Here is a 24,094-nt window from a genome sequence, read left to right as displayed (position 1 = left end):
TTTTGTTCTTTGCGTTTTAGTGACCCAGATTTATGCTTTTTCTTTTCCATGCTGGTAGGGGTAATATTCCTGAAATAAAAACTTAATTAAAAATAGCCCACATTGGGAAAAATGAATATTGATGAATGCAAGAATAACTTGAAGGAACGCCAGATAAACCCCTACTTGATAAAAAATATAAAATAACTTACTTACACTTCAATAGGCTATGTTCATTAGTCAATGCTACTGTGGCCTGTGCAGCTTCAGAAGAGGAGACAATCCACTGTCCAGTGTTCACACCAGCAAGCAACTGAGACAACTGTTGAAACTTAGAAGTTTGGTCCGACTATAGTAAGACATTAAGAATGGTCCCACGACCAAAGTTAACATGTCCAGTTTGATACCAGTGTAGTGTTACAAGTCGCAACCCTTTGAGTTTACCGATCATGGCGTATCACTTCAATATCTTTGACCTCATGATTCACGGCCAAAGGTACCGCTTCTCCTTTTCGGTGACCTCACGACCCTATGTACTGCTTGATATCCTTTCAAGTTGCCGACCATCTCAAATCACGAACTGTAACTTTATCTTTAAATTCACACACTCTTGCTGAAAACGTGGATTTCCAACTATGTCCGACACGGGTGAACCAGCCCCCCCCCCCCACTCTTTTTCACATCCGTTTAACACTGCTTCGTTCCTTCATACACTGAGTGATTATTTGTTTGTTTCTTTATTGCATTTTTATTTGGTATTGCTCTTTTTAAAAACAATTATATTTTATTAAGTGAGAATACAAATCTCAGGAAAGAAGTTGGAGATTTATTTATCTAATTAATTATAATTTTTAAGGGCCCGTCAGAGATTCACGGGCCCCTTCTTGGCTCTCCGGGCCCCGGACTGATGTACCGGCTGAACCAAGACTACTGCTGGATATCCTTTGAAGTTGCCGATCATCTCAAATCACGAATTGTAACTTTATCTTTAAATTCACACACTCTTGCTGAAAACATGGAATTTCCTTAATTATGCCCGACCCGGGCCCCCCTATTCCACATCCTTCCACTACCTCCCTGCTTCGTTCCTTTTCATGCACTGCTTATTTGTGTCCTGTTCTCTTTTTTTTCTTATTCCTTTTTATTACTAAAACAGTTGTCTGTGTTTGTTTCTTTATTGCATTTTTATTTGATATAGGGGGCCCACTTCATCAGGGGTCCACTTGCCATCGGGCAAGCTGACACCCTGGCCAGTCCGCCACTGCCTGCAGCAGTCGTGCTGTACAACATGGCGCCTGCCGTGCGCAGACCCTACCCGCCGTTTGCCACCCCACAGCCCACCCACTGGCTACCCCCTGGCCAGAAAGCCTGCGGATGTTTTATTCCTGAAGCTACAGAGATCATTTTCCATTGGAATTGATCGTGTTCCACAAGGCGCCGGTGCTAGCTCCTCAACATTTGCTGAATCGGTCCAGGTGCCGAGTCAATTTTGCTTTTGTGGAAGTCCATGATTCCTGCCCTGGCGTCAACACTTAAACTCAGGAACAGAGAATCCGGACACTAGTATTCCTTTAAGAGTTGTTGATTAATTCACTCATATTGTGACTCCGGGGCATGTGGGGCTGGATTTGACCGCGCACTAGACCAGGATGTCGTAGCAAAACACAGAACCAGCAGTTGCTGATTTTTTTTTAAAATTGCAGTCTTAAAGCGGCAGCCATAAGAAGAAACAAACGGCAATGGACAGGAAAATTGCAGAAGATCCAAGAGAGAGGGCAGCTCTCAAAAAATGTCCATAAGCTCCATCTCTGCTGCATGGTTGGATAGGCCCAGTGGGTAATTGCTTAGCCTCTGTGTGATTGCATTTGGGTGGCTGATCCCGAAAGCTATGAAATCCCTACAGTGCAGAAGACGGCCATTCGGCCCCTCGAGTCTGCACTGACCCTACCTCAGCTCGCTCCCCCGCCCTATCCCTGTAACCCTACTGATTGATCATGGCCAATCCACCTAATCTGTATATCTCTGGACTGTGGGAGGAAACAGGAGGACCTGGAAGGATCCCACGCAGACACAAGGAGAATGTGCAAACTCCACACAAACAGTCACCCAAGCTTGGAATCAAACCCAGGTCCCTGAGGCTGTGAGGCAGCTGTACTAAACCTTTTCAACCGGTTACACTTTCCACTTCTGGGTTTGTCCACAAGACTCTTGCCATGGGAATTAAATTCAGCCCCATGGTCCTTTATCGATGTTAGAGTGTGTTTGACATTGCTACTGTCAAGGACATTATGGACATTCGTCCCACTGTTCATTAAAGGCGTTATATAAATACAAGTTGCTTGTATGGACCATAATTCTAGCTTTATCCTTAAAATAGGAAAATGTTACACAGCACTAAACAAATCTGTCTGACTTTCAATTCCATTAACTTTATGGAAAAGAAACTCACACGGATGTAAAATGACTATCTCTTGTGCTGTGCTCCCACCAAAGATTAATTTCACACCCAAGGCTTTTTAGAATAGAAACTGGGGCTTCTTGAAAATTGTGCAAAGAGATAATAATGCACGTTGAAAATGAGTTTCTACCCATTTTTTCTTCACCCTGTGTGATTTTATGGAACCTCAGTGAATTAGCCACGGAGCTCTGCAGCTTGTCGGCCACTCAAACTGTGAAAGCAATCACTTGATGAATAATTGAATGAAATTCTTGGGCAGTAGTATGCATACTCCCAATCCATCAGTGGTTCCGTATTTATTCCATTAGTTCCATTTGCTTTTAAATGTATTCTCAAAGTTACCACTTGCCGCTTTGAATTATTTCAAAATGTTTTCCTGCAGTAGTCCCTCACGCTGCCAAAGAAATGAATAATCTATTGTTACAATCCCAGCTGATGTTATTACTGGACAGATCATATCCCAGAGTAAAACCTGGCTTGATAGATCCTAACTTTTTTTTTATATAAACTGTGGAAGAAGTTGACTGAACAAGTTCACAGGGGTTTGCTGATGAACTTTTAACACAAAAACTTAAATATTTATTAAAACATGAATAAAATGAACCATATTAAACCCAGACAAAAAGGATGGAAAGATCTCATTATAAACACAAGACGATGATTCAATTTCTCAATATTCCTTTACAGACACTTAAACCAGCGAAGAGTCCCCACTAGCTTAATACAAATGCTCCTTGCTTGGGACTGCCACACAGGCCAACAATTTTATTCCAGTGAATTCCAGAGCAATCTCTTGATGCTTTTCACCCAACTCGTATCTCTCCCCAAGATACCCAAAAATAACAGCACTTTAAACTCACTCAAGACTGGAAATGCCTGTGAAAATACAACAGACCTTTGGTTGGTCCATCAAATTTTCCATTCTGCCCGTAACAACTCCCACGATGGGCAGGTCTGGAAAATTTGATGGACCTCTGTTTCAATGGCAACACTTCTAAACTGATCATGTTACTAAATCCCATATTTGACTATTTTGTAAACTGTCCAACTAGCCTTGTATTTTTCTCTTCCCAGAGAGCTGAAAACCTCTTGTCTTCACTCTCAGACACACACTGAACTCTTCCCTGCCTTTTTCTGTGTCTCTGTGTCACTTGACTACTGTCGCTGGGCAACAGTCCAGTTTTTTTCTCGTTTGTGTTTCTTCTACAATATCATTAAACTTCTAACCCCTTCTTACACAAAAATACATGCATACAAAAACACAATTTAAAACTTTACATTGATCATCACACTATTGGGATTAAATATTTCTAGGTGTTACAACAACAACTTGTAATTACATCGCACCTTGAAAGTAGTTAATATTCCAAGGCACTTCACAGGAGCGTTGGCAAACAAAATTTGACACAAATTACACAAGGAAATATTAAGACAAATACCTATGAAAAATGGTGGGTTCTAGGTAGTATCAGAGGGAGGAGTGAAAAATAGAAAGACAGCGATTTGGTGGTTGTGGACTATGTGGGTGCAGTAATTCAGGAGTTTAAGACCTCAGCATTGTCTAGCAATTAAATTTGGGTTCATGAGAGCCCAGTGCCGTGATCCCAAAGATTTACAGGGTCTGGGGAGATTACTGGGATAGGGAGGGGTGAGGCCACAAGGGATTTGAAAGTAAGAATTAATAAAAACTTTCTGCATCCATGCATTTCCTATCCACAGACTTTCTACTTGTCACAATTTCTGGTTACAGTTTTACATCAATGTATAACATTAAACTTGTCCATGTACATGAGTAACTTGAAACATGACATGTGGTAAGTGTAGGATACTTGGGAGGAGCAGGTAACTTTGGACTTTCTACCACTGGGGTTTCTTTGCATTAGGAAAAGGGGAACCAGTGGATGTGGTGTATTTGGATTTTCAGAAGGTTTTTGGTAAAGGTTCCACACAGGAGGATAGCAAACAAATTTAGGGCACATGGGATAGGGGATAATATATTGGCATGAATTGAAAATTGGTTAATGAACAGAAAACAGAGTAGGAATAAACTTGCCATTCTCAGATTGGCAGGATATAATTAGTGCGGTACTACAAGGATCGCTGCTTGGGCCCCAGCTCGTCACAATCTATATCAATGATCTGGATGTGTGGATCAATTGTAATATTTCCAAGTTAGTTGATGAAACAAAATTAGTGGGAATGTGAGTTGTGAGAAGGATACAAGGAGGCTTTTAAAGCATTTAGACAGGCTTGGTGAGTAGGTAAAAGAACATGGCAGATGGGTTATAGTGTGGAAAAATGTGAAGTTATCCACTTTGGTAGGAAACACGGACCTGGATGTCATTGTTTATGAGCTACTGAAAATTAACATGCAAGCGCGGCAAACAATTGGGAAGTAAAATGGTATGTTGGCCCCTATTACAAGAAGATTTGAGCGCAGGAGTCAAGATGTCTTGCTACAATTGAATAGAGCCTTTGTGAAATGACACCTTTAGCCACCTTATCTCAGGAAGGTTACATTTGCCATTGAGGGAGGGCAGCGAAGGTTCACCAGGCTGATTCCTGGGATGGCACAAATTTTTATTTTTTTAATTTTTTAAAATAAATTTAGAGTGCCCAATACATTTTTTCTAATTAGGGGCAATTTAGCGTGGCCAATCCATCTACCCTGCACATCTTTTGGGTTGTGGGTGCGAAACCCATGCAAACATGGGGAGAATGTGCAAACTCCACATGGACAGTGACCCAGGGCTGGGATTGAACCTGGGACCTCGGCGCCATGAGGCAGCAGTGTTAACCACTGCCCCACCGTGCTGCCCTCTGAGATGGCAAGAATGTCCTATGAGAAGAGATTGATGAGACTGGGCCTGTATTCGCTAGAGTTTAGAAGAATGAGAGGCGACTTCATTACAAGATATAAAATTCTTATAGGGCTCGACAGGGTAGGTGCAAGAAAGCACCTTAGAACCTTTTTATTTCCTTCATCCAGACATACTAGCCACATCTGCAAACTAATTGTTATTCCCTTGCGACAACAGGTTGACTGGAACATTTTTCCCCCATATTATCCATTAATTATCAAGCTTTGTTTCTTTCTAGTTATTGAGTGTAGGATTATTTATCAAGTTGGCTTAGTTCTTATGACTGAAAGTTGCCAATTGGAGGATATACTCCACGCTAACATTAAAGTTAAGAAAGAAAGCTAGGCTCCACAACAAAGAAAACTGTCCTGGGTTAACAGGAGGAATGTTCACATCATAATGATTTTCTGGGCATGATTTGTTTTCATGGCAGCCAATTTTCTCTGACCTGCAGCAACCTTTAAATTCTTTTTAATCACCCCCTGCTTGTCCATTTCCAATTGAGAAATAAGAAAAATATCAACTGCTGCTTCTTTTCTTTTTATATAATTGTAGAATCTGTAGGAGCTTGAAAATTCTTACTTCCCCTTCAGAGCAGGGGAATAGTAGGATCACAGCAGGTGGTGCTATTGTACGCTGTGTAATTACTGTACATTGTTAAATGTCCCCCTCTGCTGGCAGAAGCCTTCTACTGCATGATTAGCTGCCATAGAAAGAACAGTGAAGTACTGATACTGAAATTAGTTGATTGGTACTGTTGTGGGAGGCAGTTATTGGGGAGGAGAGTGTAAACTAGGGACTTTGCAGGGCCAGGAATTTCTATTGGTTCCACTTTCTCAAGGGCTCAACGGATGAAGCGCTCTGGCAAAAGTTCTGACTCGGGGTGGTTGGAAAAGTACTTCCAATCACTATGGCGACATGTCCAAAAAGGAGAGTTAGGACAGGCTGTCTTCACCATCGTAAATGCAGAGTCTTCTGACTCGCCACCGGTTCTTAACAATATGTATTGCAGTCTGTATGTGGCATTGTTTACCAAGCGGCATTCATCAGAAAAGGGGAAGCACATTGTAAAGTGACACTGCTCAGCTGAAATTGTGCAGAATGTTGGTCATGTCTTGGGACTCAATTCAGGCATTGCAACACTGTTTAAAATCAAAACACATCCCTTTACTTTCTCCGCTGCCTGTGGAAAGCATTCCATTTCAAAAGATCCAGGTTTTCCCATTTGGGAATTCCCCTTTAAATAGTCTGGATGATCAGCAGCAGGAGTACACGGATCCAGATTAACCAGGCAGCACCAAGGGAGAGCCAGACCACACCAGCACTACCCATCCAGGATCAACAGCATCGATAGATCTATGAGCACTTTCCAAGAGCTCCCTTCAAGCTATGTCTCAGCCAGGTCATGGCCTCAGACACTCAAACTGCAGAAAGCCTTGTGCTCTCTCCCTGGTTCTTGTATCCACAAGTGTTAATCACTGCAGTTTGTCCTCATAGCCGCACCATAGGGCTAGTTCTCGAACGATACTGCTGAATTAGCAAGGATGTTAGGCGTGTATTGCTAGAGAGCATTCTCCTTGAACACCTACAGAAACCAAAGTTACAGCAAACAATTGGTAGAATCTCACAGGACTCCAACAATCTTTTGTGTTTTCTTATTTGCTCTATGTTGTAGGCTGTGGGTTACAGTTTGATTGGCCCGAAGAAGTTTTCACAGTCATATGGTGGTTAACTGTAAGTCTTCATCGATTCTTTGAGCTATTTACAAATATACAATAAAGGGTATCAGCTAGGAACTGTGTCCATGCTTGCAGGTACGCATGGCTCTGTCCAACACTCGGCTGACCTCATGTATGGGTCATGTGCTCTTGTATATCACTATGTGGGTGGTATTGTGCTCAGTCCCACATTAATCCTGTATCCACCAGACCCTTATACTACATGTATTTATCCAATGTATTTTAAGTGAGTTAAATTTACCTTGTGCCTTACATCATTATAACTATCAGATATTTCTCATAAGTAGATTTCCACTAACCGCCCCACCAGTCGGAGGAGTTATAGGCTGTCATTGATGGGTCTCTCTGAAGGTTTGGAGGTTGTTCTGGCATCTGGGTATGATTTCATCCTTTTGTTCCATTCTTGGAACTGCACTTGGTCATTTTGGCTGTTGTGCTGGTTGGTGCTTGTTACCCTCACTCATTTCTTCCAGGGTAGACAAACATTATGTTCATCTCCTTGGCATTTCTGTCACTTCTTCCGTCATCATGCTATGGATCATGGTGATGTCCTCCGTGGTGGAGGATGATCATTCCTGCGATTAGATTGAGATTTAGTGGAAAGCTCACCTCTGCATTTCGCTGTCAGCAATGGACAGCTGCTATCGGGTTCCAACATCTTCTGTGGCTTTGAGATGCTGGCTGCAGTTGCAGCATATGTTCAGTGGTTGCAGTGTTGTACCATCATTGAAGCTGGTAGTTGAGGCTCATCGGACTGCTGGTCACGCTTCTCCACTAATGGTGCCATGACGACCTCTTGGGTAGTTGGCTGGTCTGACCATTTAAGGTTTTCCGTCACCTTCAAGGAAAAGGGACAAACCTGTTTCACGAAGAGGGAAGAGAGCACATAACTGAAGTCCCAGTAAGGATATCCTTTTTTTGTTTGAGCAGTCGGGAACTGTCTGTTCTGTTGGCTTGACATTTTCTGCCACTTTGGGGAGGTCCCGGACTACACAAGCATCTCTGCTCAAGAGAGTGTCCAATCCTTGACCAGACCTGGGGTGTGGAGTACATTCAGTTATGGTCCAATAACATTTTGTTTAAAGTAGGCAAAGTTTGAACTTCAAGATGCTGACCAAGTGAATAAAGCCACACGATTCCAAGGGCTTTGAACAAACAAAAACTAACTTTACTGTACAAGTTCAGAAAGATAAAACAATTTACAATATCTATCTTATACTCTAATATTCAGAGTAAGTATAAGGGGCTGGATTCTCCACTCGTGGGATGCTCCGTTTTTCCGGCAGCCTGGGGACTTCCCGATTGGGCTGCCCCACAATGGGAAACCTCATTGACCAGCTGGTGTAACACAACATCCCACCAGCGGGGTAAAATATAAATGTGGCATAGCGGGGCAGAGAATCCAGCCCAAGGTGCCTGTGGATCAACCAGCAAACTGTGGAACACACCACACTACAGAACAAATGGAAAATGCAACCAAAACAGATTCCAGGGATTTCTTAACTATCCACCCCGATATCAGTTACATTGTAAACCAACTAATCTCACTGAAACAACTTTGTCTTTCTTGCAAGGTTTTCTAATCATCATATTTAAAGGTCTAGCCTTGGAATTCTCTCCAAACGTCGCTCCAACTTGGAAGTGTTTCAATCTTGCACACAGAGGTTCTGTTCCCCTGCATTTCTCAATACTCTCAAGCATCTAGTTTCAAGCACAATTTCAGATCTTCGGCCACATGGTAGTGCCACGGTAGCACAGAGGTTAACACTGTTGCTTCACAGTGCCAGGGACCCGGGTTTGAATCCCGGCTTGGGGTACTCTCTGTGCGGAGTCTGCACATTCTCCCCGTGTCTGTGTGGGTTTCCTCCGGGTGCTCCAATTTCCTCCCACAAGTCTCTAAAGACGTGCTTGTTAGGTGATTTGGACATTGTGAATTCTCCCTCAGTGTACCCGAACAGGTGCTGGAGTGTGGCGACTAGGGGAATTTCACAGTAACATCATTGCATTGTAATGTAAACCAACTTGTGACACCAATAAAGATTATTATTACACCAAGCAGAACACCGCCGGTCAAAGGGGTAACTTGGGGCCAGAGATCATTAGGAATTCTTCTGAGCTCTGTTTGATTATCAGGGCTTTTCCTAAGTCCATTTCACTTAAGGTATGTCCCTCTAGCCCTTTCTTTAAATTTGAGCCTATTTCTCTGCTCCTTTCTTTTTTCTCAAATTCACAGGGGCCTGTTTCTGACCCCTATTTTTGTCCAGTACCTGGGATTTCCTTTGGAGATCTCTCCTGGATTAAAACTGACTGACTGATTAAAAAATGAATCCCTAAGAACTGACCCTTGAACAGATCTGGTGATCTATCACACTTCACAAGGGCCTCTCCCAGGTTACTCGGCAAGTACAAATGTAATAAACAGTGAACCATCCTTGATCTTAAGTGTTACAATCTCCATAATCTGCTAACTTCGCACACAGAGAATTGGAAATTGATTTTATAACAACAGAGACAGGCTACTTATGGAGGACAAACATCAGCTCGAAGGTTTGTTTGTGGCCATACTTGGTGGTTCCAGAATATCTCTGATTGGAAGTCAGATGCCTCTGGGCCCATAAAGTGGTATGTCTGTTGTTTGAAGCCCATGGTATTTTAACCACAGTTCTTTGTCCAACAGGATTATTATGCTGGCTCCTGTGTTCAATTTAAAATTTGCTAAATTGCCATTGACTGAAATATATACATTCCAAAATAAGAAACCAAGGTCTTTGACCTCATCCAAGAAGCATGCCTGTGCAGTCTCCACCTCAAGCATGGTAGAATTGTGGATAGCACAATCGCTTCACAGCTCCAGGGTCCCAGGTTCGATTCCGGCTTGGGTCACTGTCTGTGTGGAGTCTGCACATCCTCCCCGTGTCTGCGTGGGTTTCCTCCAGCTGCTCCGGTTTCCTCCCACAGTCCAAAGATGTGCAGATTAGGTGGATTGGCCATGATAAATTGCCCTTAGTGTCCAAAATTGCCCTTAGTGTTGGGTGGGGTTACTGGGTTATGGGGGTAGGGTGGAGGTGTTAACCTTGGGTAGGGTGCTCTTTCCAGGAGCCGGTACAGACTCGATGGGCCGAATGGCCTCCTTCTGCACTGTAAATTCTATGATTCTATGATTTAAGGATAATCTTTGGGCCTTCTACCCATTTCAAAGTTTTTGACTTGTACAGTATACCAATGTAAAGCACTTTGTGAGCATCGCTGGCTAGGCCTACACTCATTCTACACCCCCCCCCCCCCCACCCCCCCCCCCCCCCCCCCCCTGCCCCCTACACCCTAATTCACCTTGTTTAGAGGGAATTTAAGAGTTAACCACATTGCTGTGGGTCTGGAGTCACATATAGACCAGGCCAAGAAAGGAAGGCAGCTTTCCTTCCCTAAAGACATCAATGAACCAGATGGGTTTAGAAGTCCATCGACTGTCGCTTTATGGTCAGACTTTTAAATCCAGATTTTTCTTATTGAATTCAAATTTCACCATCTTCTGTGGTGGGATTCGAACCCAGGCCCCCAGAGAATAACCTTGGGTTTCTGGGTTACTAGATCTGTGGCAATTGCACTCAGCTTGAAAAAATATTTTCAGCAATGACTGCCTGGATTGGCTGCCCGGAGATTTATCTTGCTTAGCATTTTACTATAAAGTCACAAACTCGACAAATCTTGGCTTTTCGTTGCTCTCGGCCGAGTTTAGAAGTAGTATTTCTGTCGGAACCTTTCATCTCTTTTTGGAGCTTGCCACATGTTCCAGCAGCAACTTAGAAATCTGGCTTTTCTGACAGCATTTTAAAGCTGCAATTCCTGACCACTTAACAAAATAAACATTTCTCAGGACTTCATTTATCCTGGAATTTAAAAGCTTTAGCTCAACTCTGCTAGGTCTGCTGACTCTGCGCTCTGGGAATTGAAGCTGAATTTCCAAGAAATTCTGTGGAGTCTTATACTGCAGAAAGGAATTATAAATATCCTCCTTCAGCTTCCATGCCTTTCTTTGGAACTTTGTCCTGGTGATTTGACCTCTGCACCACTGCTTCTGGAGCTTCTTTTCGAGTCAGACTGCTTTGCTGATTTTTTTTCCCCTCAGTCTTCCAGCATTTAACTTTTTCTCTGTATTTTCTTGAGGTTTTGCTTTTTCCCACAAGCTGCCATCATGTTGTAGGGTTTGATACAATTTGGTAGGTCTGAAGAAGTCTTCATCATAGTCACATGTAGATTGACAGTATGTCTTTATTGACTCTTAGAACTATTTACAAATACGCAGGTTAAGGCACAAGTTGAGAGCAGTTTCCATACTGGCTGGGACACAGGGCTCTGTCCAATAATCAAATGACTCGGGGTGCAGTCATGTGCTCTCTTACATCACTGTGTGGGCGCCACTGTACTCAGTCCTCCATTAACCCTATATGTGCCAGACCTTATAAAATATTCCTAACATTTTCTTCCCCTCTTGCAGAAGAATTTCATTATTACTCGAGCAACTCAATACCCCAGAGCCAATGTTTATCCGTGGGATGTCAATGAAACAAGTGGCAAACAAAGAGAGAAATGGATCCAAAGATCGCTTTGTTTAGTGAACCCTCCTTTGGATTTTTGCAAAAAATCAATTTTACTGCGAGGCAGAGCCTGGCTGTGACCAGAAGCAAAAGCTATGTTCATCCAAAACCACAACCACTGCACGATGTCTGGAACAGGAAACCTCCAGACTTCAGTCCACAATTCTACACGTCCTCAGCAATATTCAATGAGAAAGTGACTCGGAAAAAAAGAAACACGTCAAAAGATTATAAGAAGGTTGAAACAAGTGGAAAGGTTTTATTTCCAGAAGTTGTTCTGAAGAAAAATACTTCAAACTTTGTCTGCAGGTTTAAAATCCTTGATCCATTTGAAGCTAAGATTATGTTTGTGAAGAATGGAAAGTATGCGGCTGGTGCTTTTAAAGATTTAAAACCACATGATTTCAGACAGGTATTTACCATTTAGTATTATTCTAATTGTGAAATAGGGAGACCGCCACCCTCCAATCGGAGGGATGTGTTACAGTTGGAAATATGCACATGAGAATGTGCTGAAATCCAGCTTAAGTATCCACTCCTGAAAGTGTTGTCATCTTTGGTGTCCAGAGGATGTCTGAGGTCTTCCATTCACCTCCTCATTATACCCTCATCTCCAAGACACCTTCATTACACCCTCATTTCCTGTCAATTGCCTTTCTGTTCACCAAGTTGTCGGTGAGGCAGCATTTTTTCACTCAACATTGCTAAGACTGAAGTGATGCTGCACACCCTTTGCAAGAAACATGCTACGCCACACCCTGATTTACCGAAACCTTAGATAGCAATCAGGCTCAACTAACAATGCACTGCTCTTTGTCTCCAGCTTGACATGAGCTGAACTTCAATCCTCGCATATAATCTATTCCCACAATTACTTATTACCAACACCGAGAATATTACCCATTTCCGACAGCACTTCATCCCTATACTGAAACTTTGTCTCCCTCGGCTGGATTCTCATCCAAAACATTGCAATTGTCCCCTCCCCCCACCAGCGACATAATAGAATTCCCAACCTTCAAGATCGGGGACATAATTTCCATACATGAGCATATAATTATCAGGCCTCTAAACTGCTGCTTTTCCTGCCCACTACGGGTCTTTTCCAATACTCGGGAAATTCCATCCAATGTTTCAAGTCTGTATGACTCCCCATCAGAGTCCCTACAGAGAGATATTTGAATGTTGAGTTATTCCAGCATTTTCTGTTTTTAAGTTCGGCGTGATGGCCCGAACCCAGCGCCAAAAATGGCGCTAAACAATCCGGCGTCGGGCCCCTCGAAATGTCACGAGTTCTCCGGCTGGGAATGGGCTAGTAGCGGCGTGACGCCCATTCGCGATGGCTGCACCCATCATGGACGACGGCGCACGGCGTCACTGCACAGAAGACGCCCCCCTCCCCAAAGACCCAGCAAAATGGCCGCACGCCGCGCAGCGCCATGTGAGACCCCACACTGCCTGCCCCCCTTTCCACCTACCCCCATATCCCCCTTCCCCCATATCCACCCTTCCCTCATATCCACCCTTCCCACATATACCCCCTTCCCCTATATCCCCTACCCCCATATCCCTCCTTCCCCCATCTCCCCCTTCCACCATATCCCCATTCCCACATAACCCTCCTTCCCCCATATCCCCCCTTCCCCCATATTGGGGGGATATGGGGGAAGGGGGGATATGGGGAAGGGAGACATTGGGAAGGGGGGATATGGGGGAAGGGGGATATGGGGGGGAAGGGGGAACAGACCCGGCCCATCAGGCATACGACGACCTGGACATTCCAGGGCGGCCACGAGCCAGGGACAGACCTGGAGCACCAGGCGGGCCACACCCAGCAACGAGGAGGGCAGCCACACTAATAGACACCCGTAGCAGCTGACCCACGAAACCCACACACAGCGGGCGGATGGGCAGGAATCACTACTCCAGGGGACCCCGGACTTTGGGTCGGATGAGGAGTGGTGCAGATGAGGAGATGAGCAGGTGGAGGCAGGAGCAGCTGCGGGGCCGGGCGGTCGGAGGGCAGCCCGGCGCAGGCAACCATCTTACGCCCAGACGTGTCCCGGGTTCCTGGAGTTACCACACACACCCATAGACCCGATGCAGTCAAGGACCAAGGGACGACCGAAGGGGGTAACCGCCGCTTTGCGGCAGCTGCAGACAAAGGTGGAGGAGTCGACCAGCGTGCAGGAGCAGGGAGTGGTGCCGGTCATGCGTGCCACCCAGGCTGACACCGCACGGGTGGCGTCCGCGGTGGAGCCTTGTGTGGGGTTAGTGCAGGGCTTTCCGTGCAGGCGGCGTCCATGGCCCAGGCCACGGCGGCTAACATCGTTGGGTGATGACCAAACATAACGGCCTGCAGTGGTTGGGGGGTGGAGGTGGGGGGGGATAGGTGACATGTCATCATTGCCCATCCCCCGTCCCCGCATCCAGGTGCCATGGTCTGCATGGTCGCGACTGTTATCAGCTGGCACACGGCCAGGCGGACACCCTCACCCTCCCCGGCATGCACCCTGCCCAACCCCACCCTCTCCTCCCCAACCCCCCCCCCCCCCCCCCCCCGTTCTTCCCAGCACGCACCCTCCCCATCCTCCCCCCTCTCGTCCCTGGCACGCACCCACCCCAACCCCCACACCCCTCCTCCCCAGCCCCTCCCTCCCCCTTCCCACCCCATCGCCCCCAGCATGCATACTCCAATGGCTCCTGTGACCCCCCCACCCCCACCACCACCTGCGGCCATGCGTCACTTCACCGGCGGCTGCCCCACACTGACCCATGGTCACGTTGGCAGGACTTCGGCCCATCCGGCCTGGAGAATTGGGGTGGCCCCGGGGCCCATTGCGTCGCGCTGGTCCTGGACATTCTCCGAGGCGGATAGCGCGATTCACGTTGACGGGATTTTTGGGAGGCCGGAGAATATCGCGGGGAAGCTGGGTGGGATTTACGCCACCCCCCTGGCGATTCTACGACCCGTTGGGGGGGGTCGGAGAATTTTGCCCCAGATTTCCGGCATCTGCAGTATTTCGCTTTTATTTCAGTACATTTCATCAGCAACTTTATTTCCAGCCAGCACCGGCAGACTGCTTGTATCTGTTATATACCTGTGAGGCGTTTTTCTATGTTCGAACAAGAGTGGGGAAAAATTCAGCTCACCTAGAGTCCGGCATGAAACGGGCAACTAAAAATGTCGGCCTGAAGTCCATTCAGAATTCTCCACGGCGGGTGTGAGAATTGCGGGAGGGCTGGACGAATCATGACACGCCGCCCTGGCACCCCCCGCGATTCTCCCACCCCCTCCAAAATGGCGTGTCGCGGAATCGCCGCTTGCCGTTTTTCACGGCGACCGCTGATTCTCCGGCCCGGATGGGCCGAGCGGCCTGACGTTCCCGACCTGTTCACGCCGGCGGCAACCACACCTGGTCGCTGCCGGCATGAACATAGCGTGAAAGGTAAGTTTGGGGCCTGTGGGGGGCGGAGAGGGGATTGAGCACCACGGCCGTGCTCGGGAGGGAACTGGCCCGCGATCAGGGCCCACCGATCGTCGGGCCGGCGTCTCCAAGAGACGCAATCTTTCCCCTCCGCCGCCCCGCAAGATCAAGCCGCCACGTCTTGCGGGGCAGCGGAGGGGAAGACGGCAACCGTGCATGCGTGGGTTGGAGCCGGCCAACCAGCGCATGCGTGGCTGACGTCACTTAGGCGCCGCCGTTGGCATCATTCTCGGCGCGCCGCTTTGACGCAAGCGTCAAGGCCCGGTAGCCGAGTTTCTCACAATGCTGTTCCTAGCCCCCTTGGGGGGGGGTGAATAGGGGGCGAGGAGCGGCCTCCGACGCCGTCGTGAAACTCGGCTGAGTTCACAATGGCCTTCCCGATGCTGCGTGGTAGCGGAGAATCGCGCCCCTCATGTCTCATCTGAGTGGAACTGGTGAGTTGCCGACGCCAATTTGCTGCTCGCTGAGCAGGAATTTATATATTTCAGTCATCTTCAAATTAAGCCAGTCGTAGATAACTTATGTGTTAGCAGCGAAGCAGATTGTGACCGAACTGGGAATAATCTGGTTCCACTGAAACTAAAATGGCCTCTTGCATTTCAGTGAATGTCATTTAATGGTCCAGTCAGGGCAGCACGGTGGCACAGCGGGTTAGCCCTGTTGCCTCACGGCGCTGAGGTCCCAGGTTTGATCCCGGCTCTGGGTCACTGTCCGTGTGGAGTACCCAAAGATGTGCAGGGTAGGTGGATTGGCCATGCTAAATTGCCCCTTAATTGGAAAAAATGAATTGGGCACTCTTAATTTATTTTTTTTTTAAAAAATTAATGGTCCAGTCTCTTGGTCGACAGCTGAAAACCCCAAACAACTGTGTGTAGTATGTTCAGCACTGAGTAAACTCAGTGATTATCAATGTGTTAGAGTACTAAAATTGACATTGAAATGAAAATTTCTTATTGTCACGAGTAGACTTCAAATGAAGTTACTGTGAAAAGCTCCTAGTCGCCACATTCCGGTGCCTGTTCGGGGAGGCTGTTACGGGAATCGAACCGTGCTGCTGGCCTGCTTGGTCTGCTTTCAAAGCCAGCGAAATAGCCCTGTGCTAAACAGCCCCTGGGGCCTTGATTTGCATTTTGAAGGTGACTATCACCTGTTTGAAGTGGGCACCCTGGAGATGCAGTCGTCACTGATGCTGCTTTTTTGACTATCATGGTGTTTCCAGGTCAGTTTGGACGCAAGAACCCGTGACCCGGAATTCACCTCTCCAACCTTAAATTTCCATTCAAGCAATGTGTGGAACAAAGGGAAAATTACAGCACAGAATACACCATAGCACATCACATTTAGCTATGCAAGCTCTTTGCTGTCTAAAACTGTACTCAATGCCCTGTTCTCTCCCAATAATACCTTATCCTTTTCTGTTTCAGGATCTCACCATGGGGGGTGGGCAATCCAGCTGTAAACCCATACCTTTAAGCATGTGGTAAATTGCAGTACCAGAATCCTGCCATGACGCTGTATTCTTTGGCACAAATTTTTATGCCTACCTTATGTTTTGCATTGTGGTCACGTACAAAGGTTGCCATGGTTATAAAGTATGTTTATTTCTTCAAACTACATGCAATGATTATAATACCTGTCTTTTCCTTCTATTGTTAGTATGACACCAATATCCCAGGCTTTGTGACCAGTTTTGACAGGGACCCATTCAATCTGAAGCTCAAATCAAAGGACTTAAACAGAGGTATATAAATAGCAATACATCAGGAAATCAACATGAACCCAATGTAACAAATGATTGGAGCAAACATTTGCAATTGTGCCTGTGCTTATAGCTGAGAAACTACCTTCAATTCCTACAGTGTAGAAGGAGGCCATTCAGCCCATCGTGTCTGCACTGACCCACTGAAAGAGCACCCTCCCTAGGACCTCTCCCCCACTCGATCCCAATAACCCCACCTAACCTGCACATCCCTGGACACTAAGGGGCAATTTATTATGGCCAATTCACCTAACCTGCACATCTTTGGACTGTGGGAGAAAACCGGAGCACAATCTGGCTGGCTATACGGGAAGTCTGAACTGGTGAGGCCTTAATTCACTCGCTAAAGCGAGTTGACATATGAAGGCAGCGTGTTCCTCTGGGGATCATGGACGGTCATTCTGCCTCAGCCTAGGGGGCCCCTCCTTCCCAATCGCCCATAGGAGTGCCGAGTCTATAGCTGGACTTCAGAGGCCCAGGAGAACCCGTAGGGCACCGGACCAAATGGCTTTTTGATGGACTCTCTTTCCTCGGCTGTCCCTGTTAACAATTGTGACTTTTGTACAGTTATGGGAAAGTGTAATTAAGGGACTTAAGGGGGAAGGGATGTGGTAAGGTGGGCCCTTTAAGGGGTCGAGTTCACTGACCATGCGATGGGCTCAGGACCAAATGTGTGGGAGTGCACGAACCTCAGGAAACTCAGAGTTTGCACGGACCCTAGGAGCAGGGCCCCAGGGCAGTGTGGACAAGGGAGCTGAAGAGTAACGATCTGAATATAGTGTTCTGTGCCTGTTATTTATCTGCCATTGCCTTTTATCAATAACCCTTTCTGCTTACCACCGGAAGCCTCCAGTATATGTCTCGAGCCACTCCAAAGGTGCTGCTGCCGGCCCAGCCTGACTGGCTGCCAGTAAACATGTTTATGATATATTGAAATAGGGCTTTGGGGTTTTTAGATCTACCTGTAAGGGCAGTCCGGGCTTTGATTTAAATCTCATTTGAAAGACGACGCCAATAACCACCTGAGCAATGCTATGGAAAATCTATTGGACTGACGACAGATGAATCATACATTAACCAAATTATGTTTTCTTTCTTTTACTAGCTCATGAGCTTCTCCCAGATGCCAAGCAGCTAAAGGGCACACATTCTCAAAGTATTGAGACTCACAAAGCTGAGGAACTGAAATGGGACTCTCAACTTAGCATGAGGAAAGAAACCTGGCCACAAAAATCAGCTTCCTATACGGTCAGTGTGGTGAATTATAAATACTAATAATCCACACTGTATTGTACAACATGCGTTGAGCCTGTATATTGTATGGGATCATGTGTAGTTGCGCGGCTCTACCCATAGGGGGAGATGAGGAGCTTGTACTGGGCTCCACCCTTGGCTCCGCCCATGGCTCCACCAATGGCTCCTCCCCTGAACCGGAAGTATAAAGTTTGATGCTGAGAGCCTGCCTGCCAGTCCATCTGGCGTTCATCTCGTCACAGGCAGGCTCTGTTGTAAGACGATTAAAACCACTGTTCACTTCTAACCACGTGTTGCGTGAATGAATGGTCTCATCAATTTAATTGTCTTAAGAAACAGTAAGGAACGACTATGGAATCAGCCCTCAAATCTGATCGACTGGAACTCGACCCACAGGATGCAGAGGCGAAATAAATCTTTTCACATTGGCTCCGATGTTTTAAGGCCTACCTGGCTGAAGCAAGCACCACAGAAACGACGGACGAGCAGAAACTCAGCCTACTTCACGCAAGGGTGAGCCATCGTATATCTACTCAGTTAAATTGTACCGGCTCATATACAGAGGCCCTGGCCCTACTCGACAGAATGTATGTGAGGCGGGTCAATGAGGTCTACGCGCGCCAGGTTTTTACTGCTCGCCGCCAGCGCCCCACAGAATCGCTAGACGAATTTCTAAGAGACTTAAAAGCCTTATCCCGGACTGTAATTACCAGGCTGTAAATGCTGCTGAACATAGGGAACTTGCTGTCCGCGATGTCTTTGTTGCAGGCCTCAGATCCAATTAGGTGCGCCAGCGACTGCTTGAGAAGGGGGCCCAAAATTTAGAAGACACTGTTGAACTCGCTACTACTATGGAGGTCTCGTTTCGCAGCATCACCCCGTTCCCTGCGGACTCCGCGGCCTGTCATGGGCCCCCGACCAGCGACTGCCCCAGGGCTGCGCCGCGCGGCCACCCAGCCACTATGCTGCCCCAGCCTGCCACTTTTGTGGCCAGCCCCAGCATCCGCGGCAGCACTGCCCGGCCCGCAACACGACCTGCAGCAGCTGCGGTCGCAAAGGACACTATGCCAGAGTGTGTCTGGCGAAGAAAGCCCCAGCCTCTAACCCTCCCGCGGCTCAAAGCACTCGTTCTCTGAATTTGCAAGCCCGCAGGGCCCGTAACGCTGCGGCCTGTACCTCGACTCCGCCCCCACCCATCACGTGCGACCCATGGGGGCTGCCATCTTGGCGGACCCCCACCACGCGGCCGACCACGTGCGACTCATGGGGGCCGCCACCTTGGATGCCACCTTCCTCGCCGCTTGCCACGTGCGATCCACGGGGGCGGCCATCTTGGGCTCCATCCTCTCCAAATTCAGAAAATCTGATCGAAGACTGCGACCTCAGCTGGCATTCACCACGGGGCCACCCCAACACAGCGGACCGAGCCGCCGACTTCCCGCAACTCGGCGCAGTCACGTTGGACCAGGCGCGTCCAAAACACCTCCGCAACTCAATGATGACCGTTCAAGTCAACAGGTACAGTACACCATGCCTCTTCGACTCCGGGAGCACCGAGAGCTTCGTACACCCAGATCTGGTAAGACGCTGTTCGTTCCCTGTTTTTCCTGCACGGCAAACTATCTCCCTCATTTCGGGCTCCCACTCTGTTCACATCCAAGGGCGCACTGTCGTGACCCTAACGATCCAAGGCACTAGTTACTCAAATTTTCAACTATACGTCCTGCCCGAACCCTGCGCCCCACTTTTACTGGGACTCGATTTTCAGTGCAACCTCAAGAGTCTCACCCTCAGCTTCGGCGGACCCCTACCCCCACTCACTATCTGCAGCCTAGCCATGCTGAGAATCTCCCCCCCTCCTCTCTTTGCCAATCTCACTCTGGACTGCAAACCCATAGCCACTCGCAGCAGGCGGTACAGCCTACAGGACAGGGTATTTATCCGAACCGAGGTCCGGAGGCTCCTATGTGAGGGGATCATCGAAGCCAGTTTAGGTTGTGATCATCAAGACCGGGGAAAAATTCCACATGGTCGTAGACTATAGTCAGACCATTAATCGGTTTACGCTCCTTGATGCGTACCCCCTCCCCAGGATTGCAGACATGGTGAACCAGATCGGCCAGTACCGCATATTCTCCACGGTGGATCTGAAGTCTGCATACCACCAGCTCCCAATTCACCCAGAGGACCGCCACTACAAGGCGTTCGAGGCCGATGGCCGCCTCTTCCACTTCGTCCGGGTTCCCTTTGGTGTCACGAATGGAGTCTCGGTGTTCCAACGAGCAATGGACCAAATGGTAGACCAGTACAGACTGCGGGCCACGTTTCCGTACTTGGATAACGTCATCATCTGCGGCTATGACCAGCAGGACCACGATGCCAACCTCAATCGATTTCTCCAGACGGCCCTGAAGTTTTCCGCATGACCAGACTAGCCACCCTCGGCTATGTCGTGGAAAACGGAGTCCTGAGCCCCCGGAGTCCGCCATCGTATCCCAACTGACCGTGATCATCCAGCCACCAGAAGGGGCTGCAACCCCGGTGCTCCACCAATCACAACGGACAACTCGACCACCGGACAGACTCAATCTGTAAACCATCACCCCCGCCGGACTTGATTATTTTTCAGGGGGGGTGAATGTGGTGAATTATAAATATTAATAATCCACACTGTATTGTACAACATGTGTTGAGCCTGTATATTGTATGGGATCACGTGTAGTTGCGCGGCTCTACCCATAGGGGGAGATGAGGAGCTTTTACTGGGCTCCACCCTTGGCTCTGCCCATGGCTCCACCCCCTAACCGGAAGTATAAAGATTGATGCTGAGAGTCTGCCTGCCAGTTCATCTGGAGTTCATCTCATCACAGGCAGGCTCTGTTGTAAGACGATTAAAACCACTGTTCACTTCTAACCACGTGTCGTGTGAATTGATGGTCTCGTCAATCAGCGTTTAATTTTTCAGGCAGTCATTCAACACATTTCTGACATTTGGGGCTGAATTTTAGTTCTGAAGTCCTGTCCCTGAAGGTGGGCATGTTGTTGCATCACAGCCTTGCATCACATTGGTGCCTGACCCGCGAGGAGATTTATGACGAGCTGGTCAATTAGCGTCCAGGGGGCAGCATGCTTGCTGTCCAGTTAAGGACGACGGGAAGACCACTGAGGCTGCAGGGCCAAAAGGAGGCTGTCCAGTCCTGAGAGCTCAACAGCCCCACCATCAGATAAAGATTTAGGAAAGGAGGGTGTCTCAAGATGGAGGACGAATGGATTTCTTTAGAAAGGTGAAATTAAAACAGCTACCAAATTGGTATGGTGGACAGGGAACCACTTCACAGGCCACCTCAAAAACAGTGGATGCAACAGTGGCTCCTGCAGTCCATCTCTGGGCTGTGTTTCAGGCTTAGTGAAGGGCCCATATGTTAAACTGGTAAATTCAAGTCAGTATCATTAGAGTGGGTTCAATAGACCCTTAATGATGCCCATTTAGCTGTTCCCAGAGGTGGGAATATGGCAGCAGACCAGCACACAGACAGTATTAGGAAATAGAGGGCCCATCTGCCTACACTCCCACCTCTGTGGCTATTTAAAAATTCAATCCTTGGAGTTTGTGTGAAAACTTTTCATCTCTCTTTCAAATGTAGTCTGAGCACAATTTTGCAGTGGTATCTATTTGCATGAAGCATGACTGTATCATCTTAATTCCTTTCCAGAGACACAGAAGGAATCGAGGCGCACACAGCGCCTTCATGGACCGAGTGGAAGAAAAAGTTACAAAGCTTTGGCAAAATGTGGGTGAACAGCTGGAGTACTCAACATATATCATGCTGTATTCTTTCACAATGCATTATTTTAGGATAATTATTCAAAGCCACAACATTTTCAGGCATAACAGATTTACTTCCACAACATAGGCATTCTCAGACAATTTTAAAAGTGGTTTGACGACATTTGATCTTCTGTTGGAGAATTAATTTTGAAGGCCACGGAGTGTGAACGTTTATTACTTATTCCATTGCACATTTTGCAATTTATGCGTTGGGGGTTGATTGTGTCTTTATGTACCAGGTAATGGTGAGTTGGTAGCCTGTTTATATACCTCTCAGTTTTATTTTGATTGAAGAGCTGTAAAATGGCTGCTGATTTGCGATTGCACATTTTATACTATCGCATAAAAGTACAATTAAGCCCAAGTCATTTTGTACAGACCATTCCATCCAAGTGATGGGAGGCAAGAACAGGTGAGAGTTCCACAGAGGCCGCTTACGCTCCATGCTCCTGCCAGTTTTCCACAAAATTTACACAGGCAACCGGATATTGTATCCCAAAGTGCTGTGTAATGCCATGAACTGTGGCTGGAGAGGCAGCATAAGGAATAATGGCCTTACATTTGTCTGTCATTTTGAACTGGAGTATTATCTTCTTTTCCTGGTTCCATGGGGCATAAACCAAATCTGGAGTTATTTACCCCAAATCAATCCCATAATTTCTTTGTGCTTCTTCGCCCAATCGATAATCTGTCCAATGAGCCCCTATGTATTTCTGAAGTGTGGTCACCGATGTAATTTACTGTTGGAAATTCAGCAGTTTATTTGTCCGAAGGTTGTGGGCTCCATTCCTGGTTCAAGAATTGAACACAAAAATCTAGGCTGACACTACAGTGTAGTTCTGGGGGAGGACTCAGGGGAGATGTTAAACCCAGGCCATCTGTCATGTACAGTGAACAGAATCAATCCCATGTTACCAGTCAAAGAAGAGCAGGAAAGGAGTTACCTCTGATTTTCTGACCATTATTTATCCCTCAAAAAGCAAAAAAAGATTATCCGGTTATTATCACAAAATCTCTTTGTGGGAGCTCGCTATGTGCAAATTGGCTGTGGTTTTCCGTGTTGATGTTGGAGAAAAGAAGGCTGGAACTGGGGACCACAAAAGTACAAACACCTTTAAGGGAGAAAATCTTTGCAGTATAAAGTGCAGGAGTGTTCTTGGTGCATTTTTCTTCTTTTTATCCACAGAGAGGCAGTATAAGGCCTATAGTGTGCAACATGTTTGAATGTGCCTGTGGGGATGAGTGGGAAAACCATGCTGGTAGATTGTGCGAGGATGACTGTCCAAAAAGTAGATCTCAAGTCTCTAAAGCCAAGGGCACCCCTGATTTCATGTGTTGCTGTACTGTACATGTTAACTTATTCTCATCTTTTTCAGGAGCAACAGATGCGCCATAGTCAACCAATGGATATCAATGATTCAGCAAGAATTAAAATAGCACAGTAGCACTGCAACACAATCTGTGTTAATGCTAAGCAAAGTATTAGGAAATTGTAAAATAAATTACACCAATCGAAATATATATTAGGACAGTACTTTTTTGTTAACCTTAATAATGTGTCACGTGGATATGTTGCTTATTCAGCTAATTACACAGTCAAAGATTTTCCTTGTCTGCCAAGCTTTTTTTCTTCAACTATGTGGAAATAAAAATTGGAATAAGTAAGACAAGTTTCCGATTGACTGCTACCCATTTTACACCACCACACATAGATAAAATAAAGCTGATTGTGTTGTGAAAAGCGGAGTCTCTTCACGGAGCAATGCTGATCATATCATTCCACCAATTGACCTCTGTTACAAAAACAGACGTGTCTTCAACGTGTTTTCCTCGCGAAGCAAGCAAATGTTTTCCTGGCACTTTTTTAAGAGAAATACCTCCAAATATACTTCAATGCTAACACAGATGTTGAGGTTTGAAAATGCAAGTTGTTGTTGTTGTTAAACAGGTGTCTGAGTAGATAAGATGCAAATTTCTGGATGAAGTTACAACATTACGCATTTACAATCATGCAATAAAATGTTACTTGAACAGTTTACACGGGCGGAACCTATGTATTTATAATTGTCAGGTTCCGACTGAAAAAGGGCATGTAGCTCTGCAGCTGCGCCATCAGTTTTCACTCCAGCTCT

At 46.7% G+C, this 24,094-nt stretch overlaps 1 protein-coding gene across 2 annotated transcripts in view; it reads left to right on the top strand.

Annotated features, from left to right (window-relative positions):
- The window catches only part of si:dkey-30e9.6 (uncharacterized protein LOC564083 homolog), a 39,209-nt gene extending 15,696 nt beyond the window's left edge, over positions 1-23,513 (top strand). Inside the window, exons 2-6 of one of the 2 annotated variants that reach the window (XM_038796413.1) lie at positions 11,533-12,044; positions 16,777-16,861; positions 17,985-18,127; positions 21,847-21,924; positions 23,339-23,513. In XM_038796413.1, the coding sequence (XP_038652341.1) occupies positions 11,625-12,044; positions 16,777-16,861; positions 17,985-18,127; positions 21,847-21,924; positions 23,339-23,407 (795 nt within the window). In that variant the 5' untranslated portion in view covers positions 11,533-11,624 and the 3' untranslated portion in view covers positions 23,408-23,513. Of the gene's footprint in view, positions 1-11,532; positions 12,045-16,776; positions 16,862-17,984; positions 18,128-21,846; positions 22,089-23,338 lie in introns of those variants that run through there. The other variant, XM_038796412.1, reaches the window with a different exon arrangement.
- The last annotated feature ends 581 nt before the right edge of the window (positions 23,514-24,094 follow it).

The sequence above is a fragment of the Scyliorhinus canicula genome, chromosome 5, assembly GCF_902713615.1.
Source record: "Scyliorhinus canicula chromosome 5, sScyCan1.1, whole genome shotgun sequence".
NCBI classification, from domain to species: Eukaryota; Metazoa; Chordata; class Chondrichthyes; order Carcharhiniformes; family Scyliorhinidae; genus Scyliorhinus; species Scyliorhinus canicula.
This window is presented reverse-complemented; position numbering and strand designations above follow the sequence as displayed.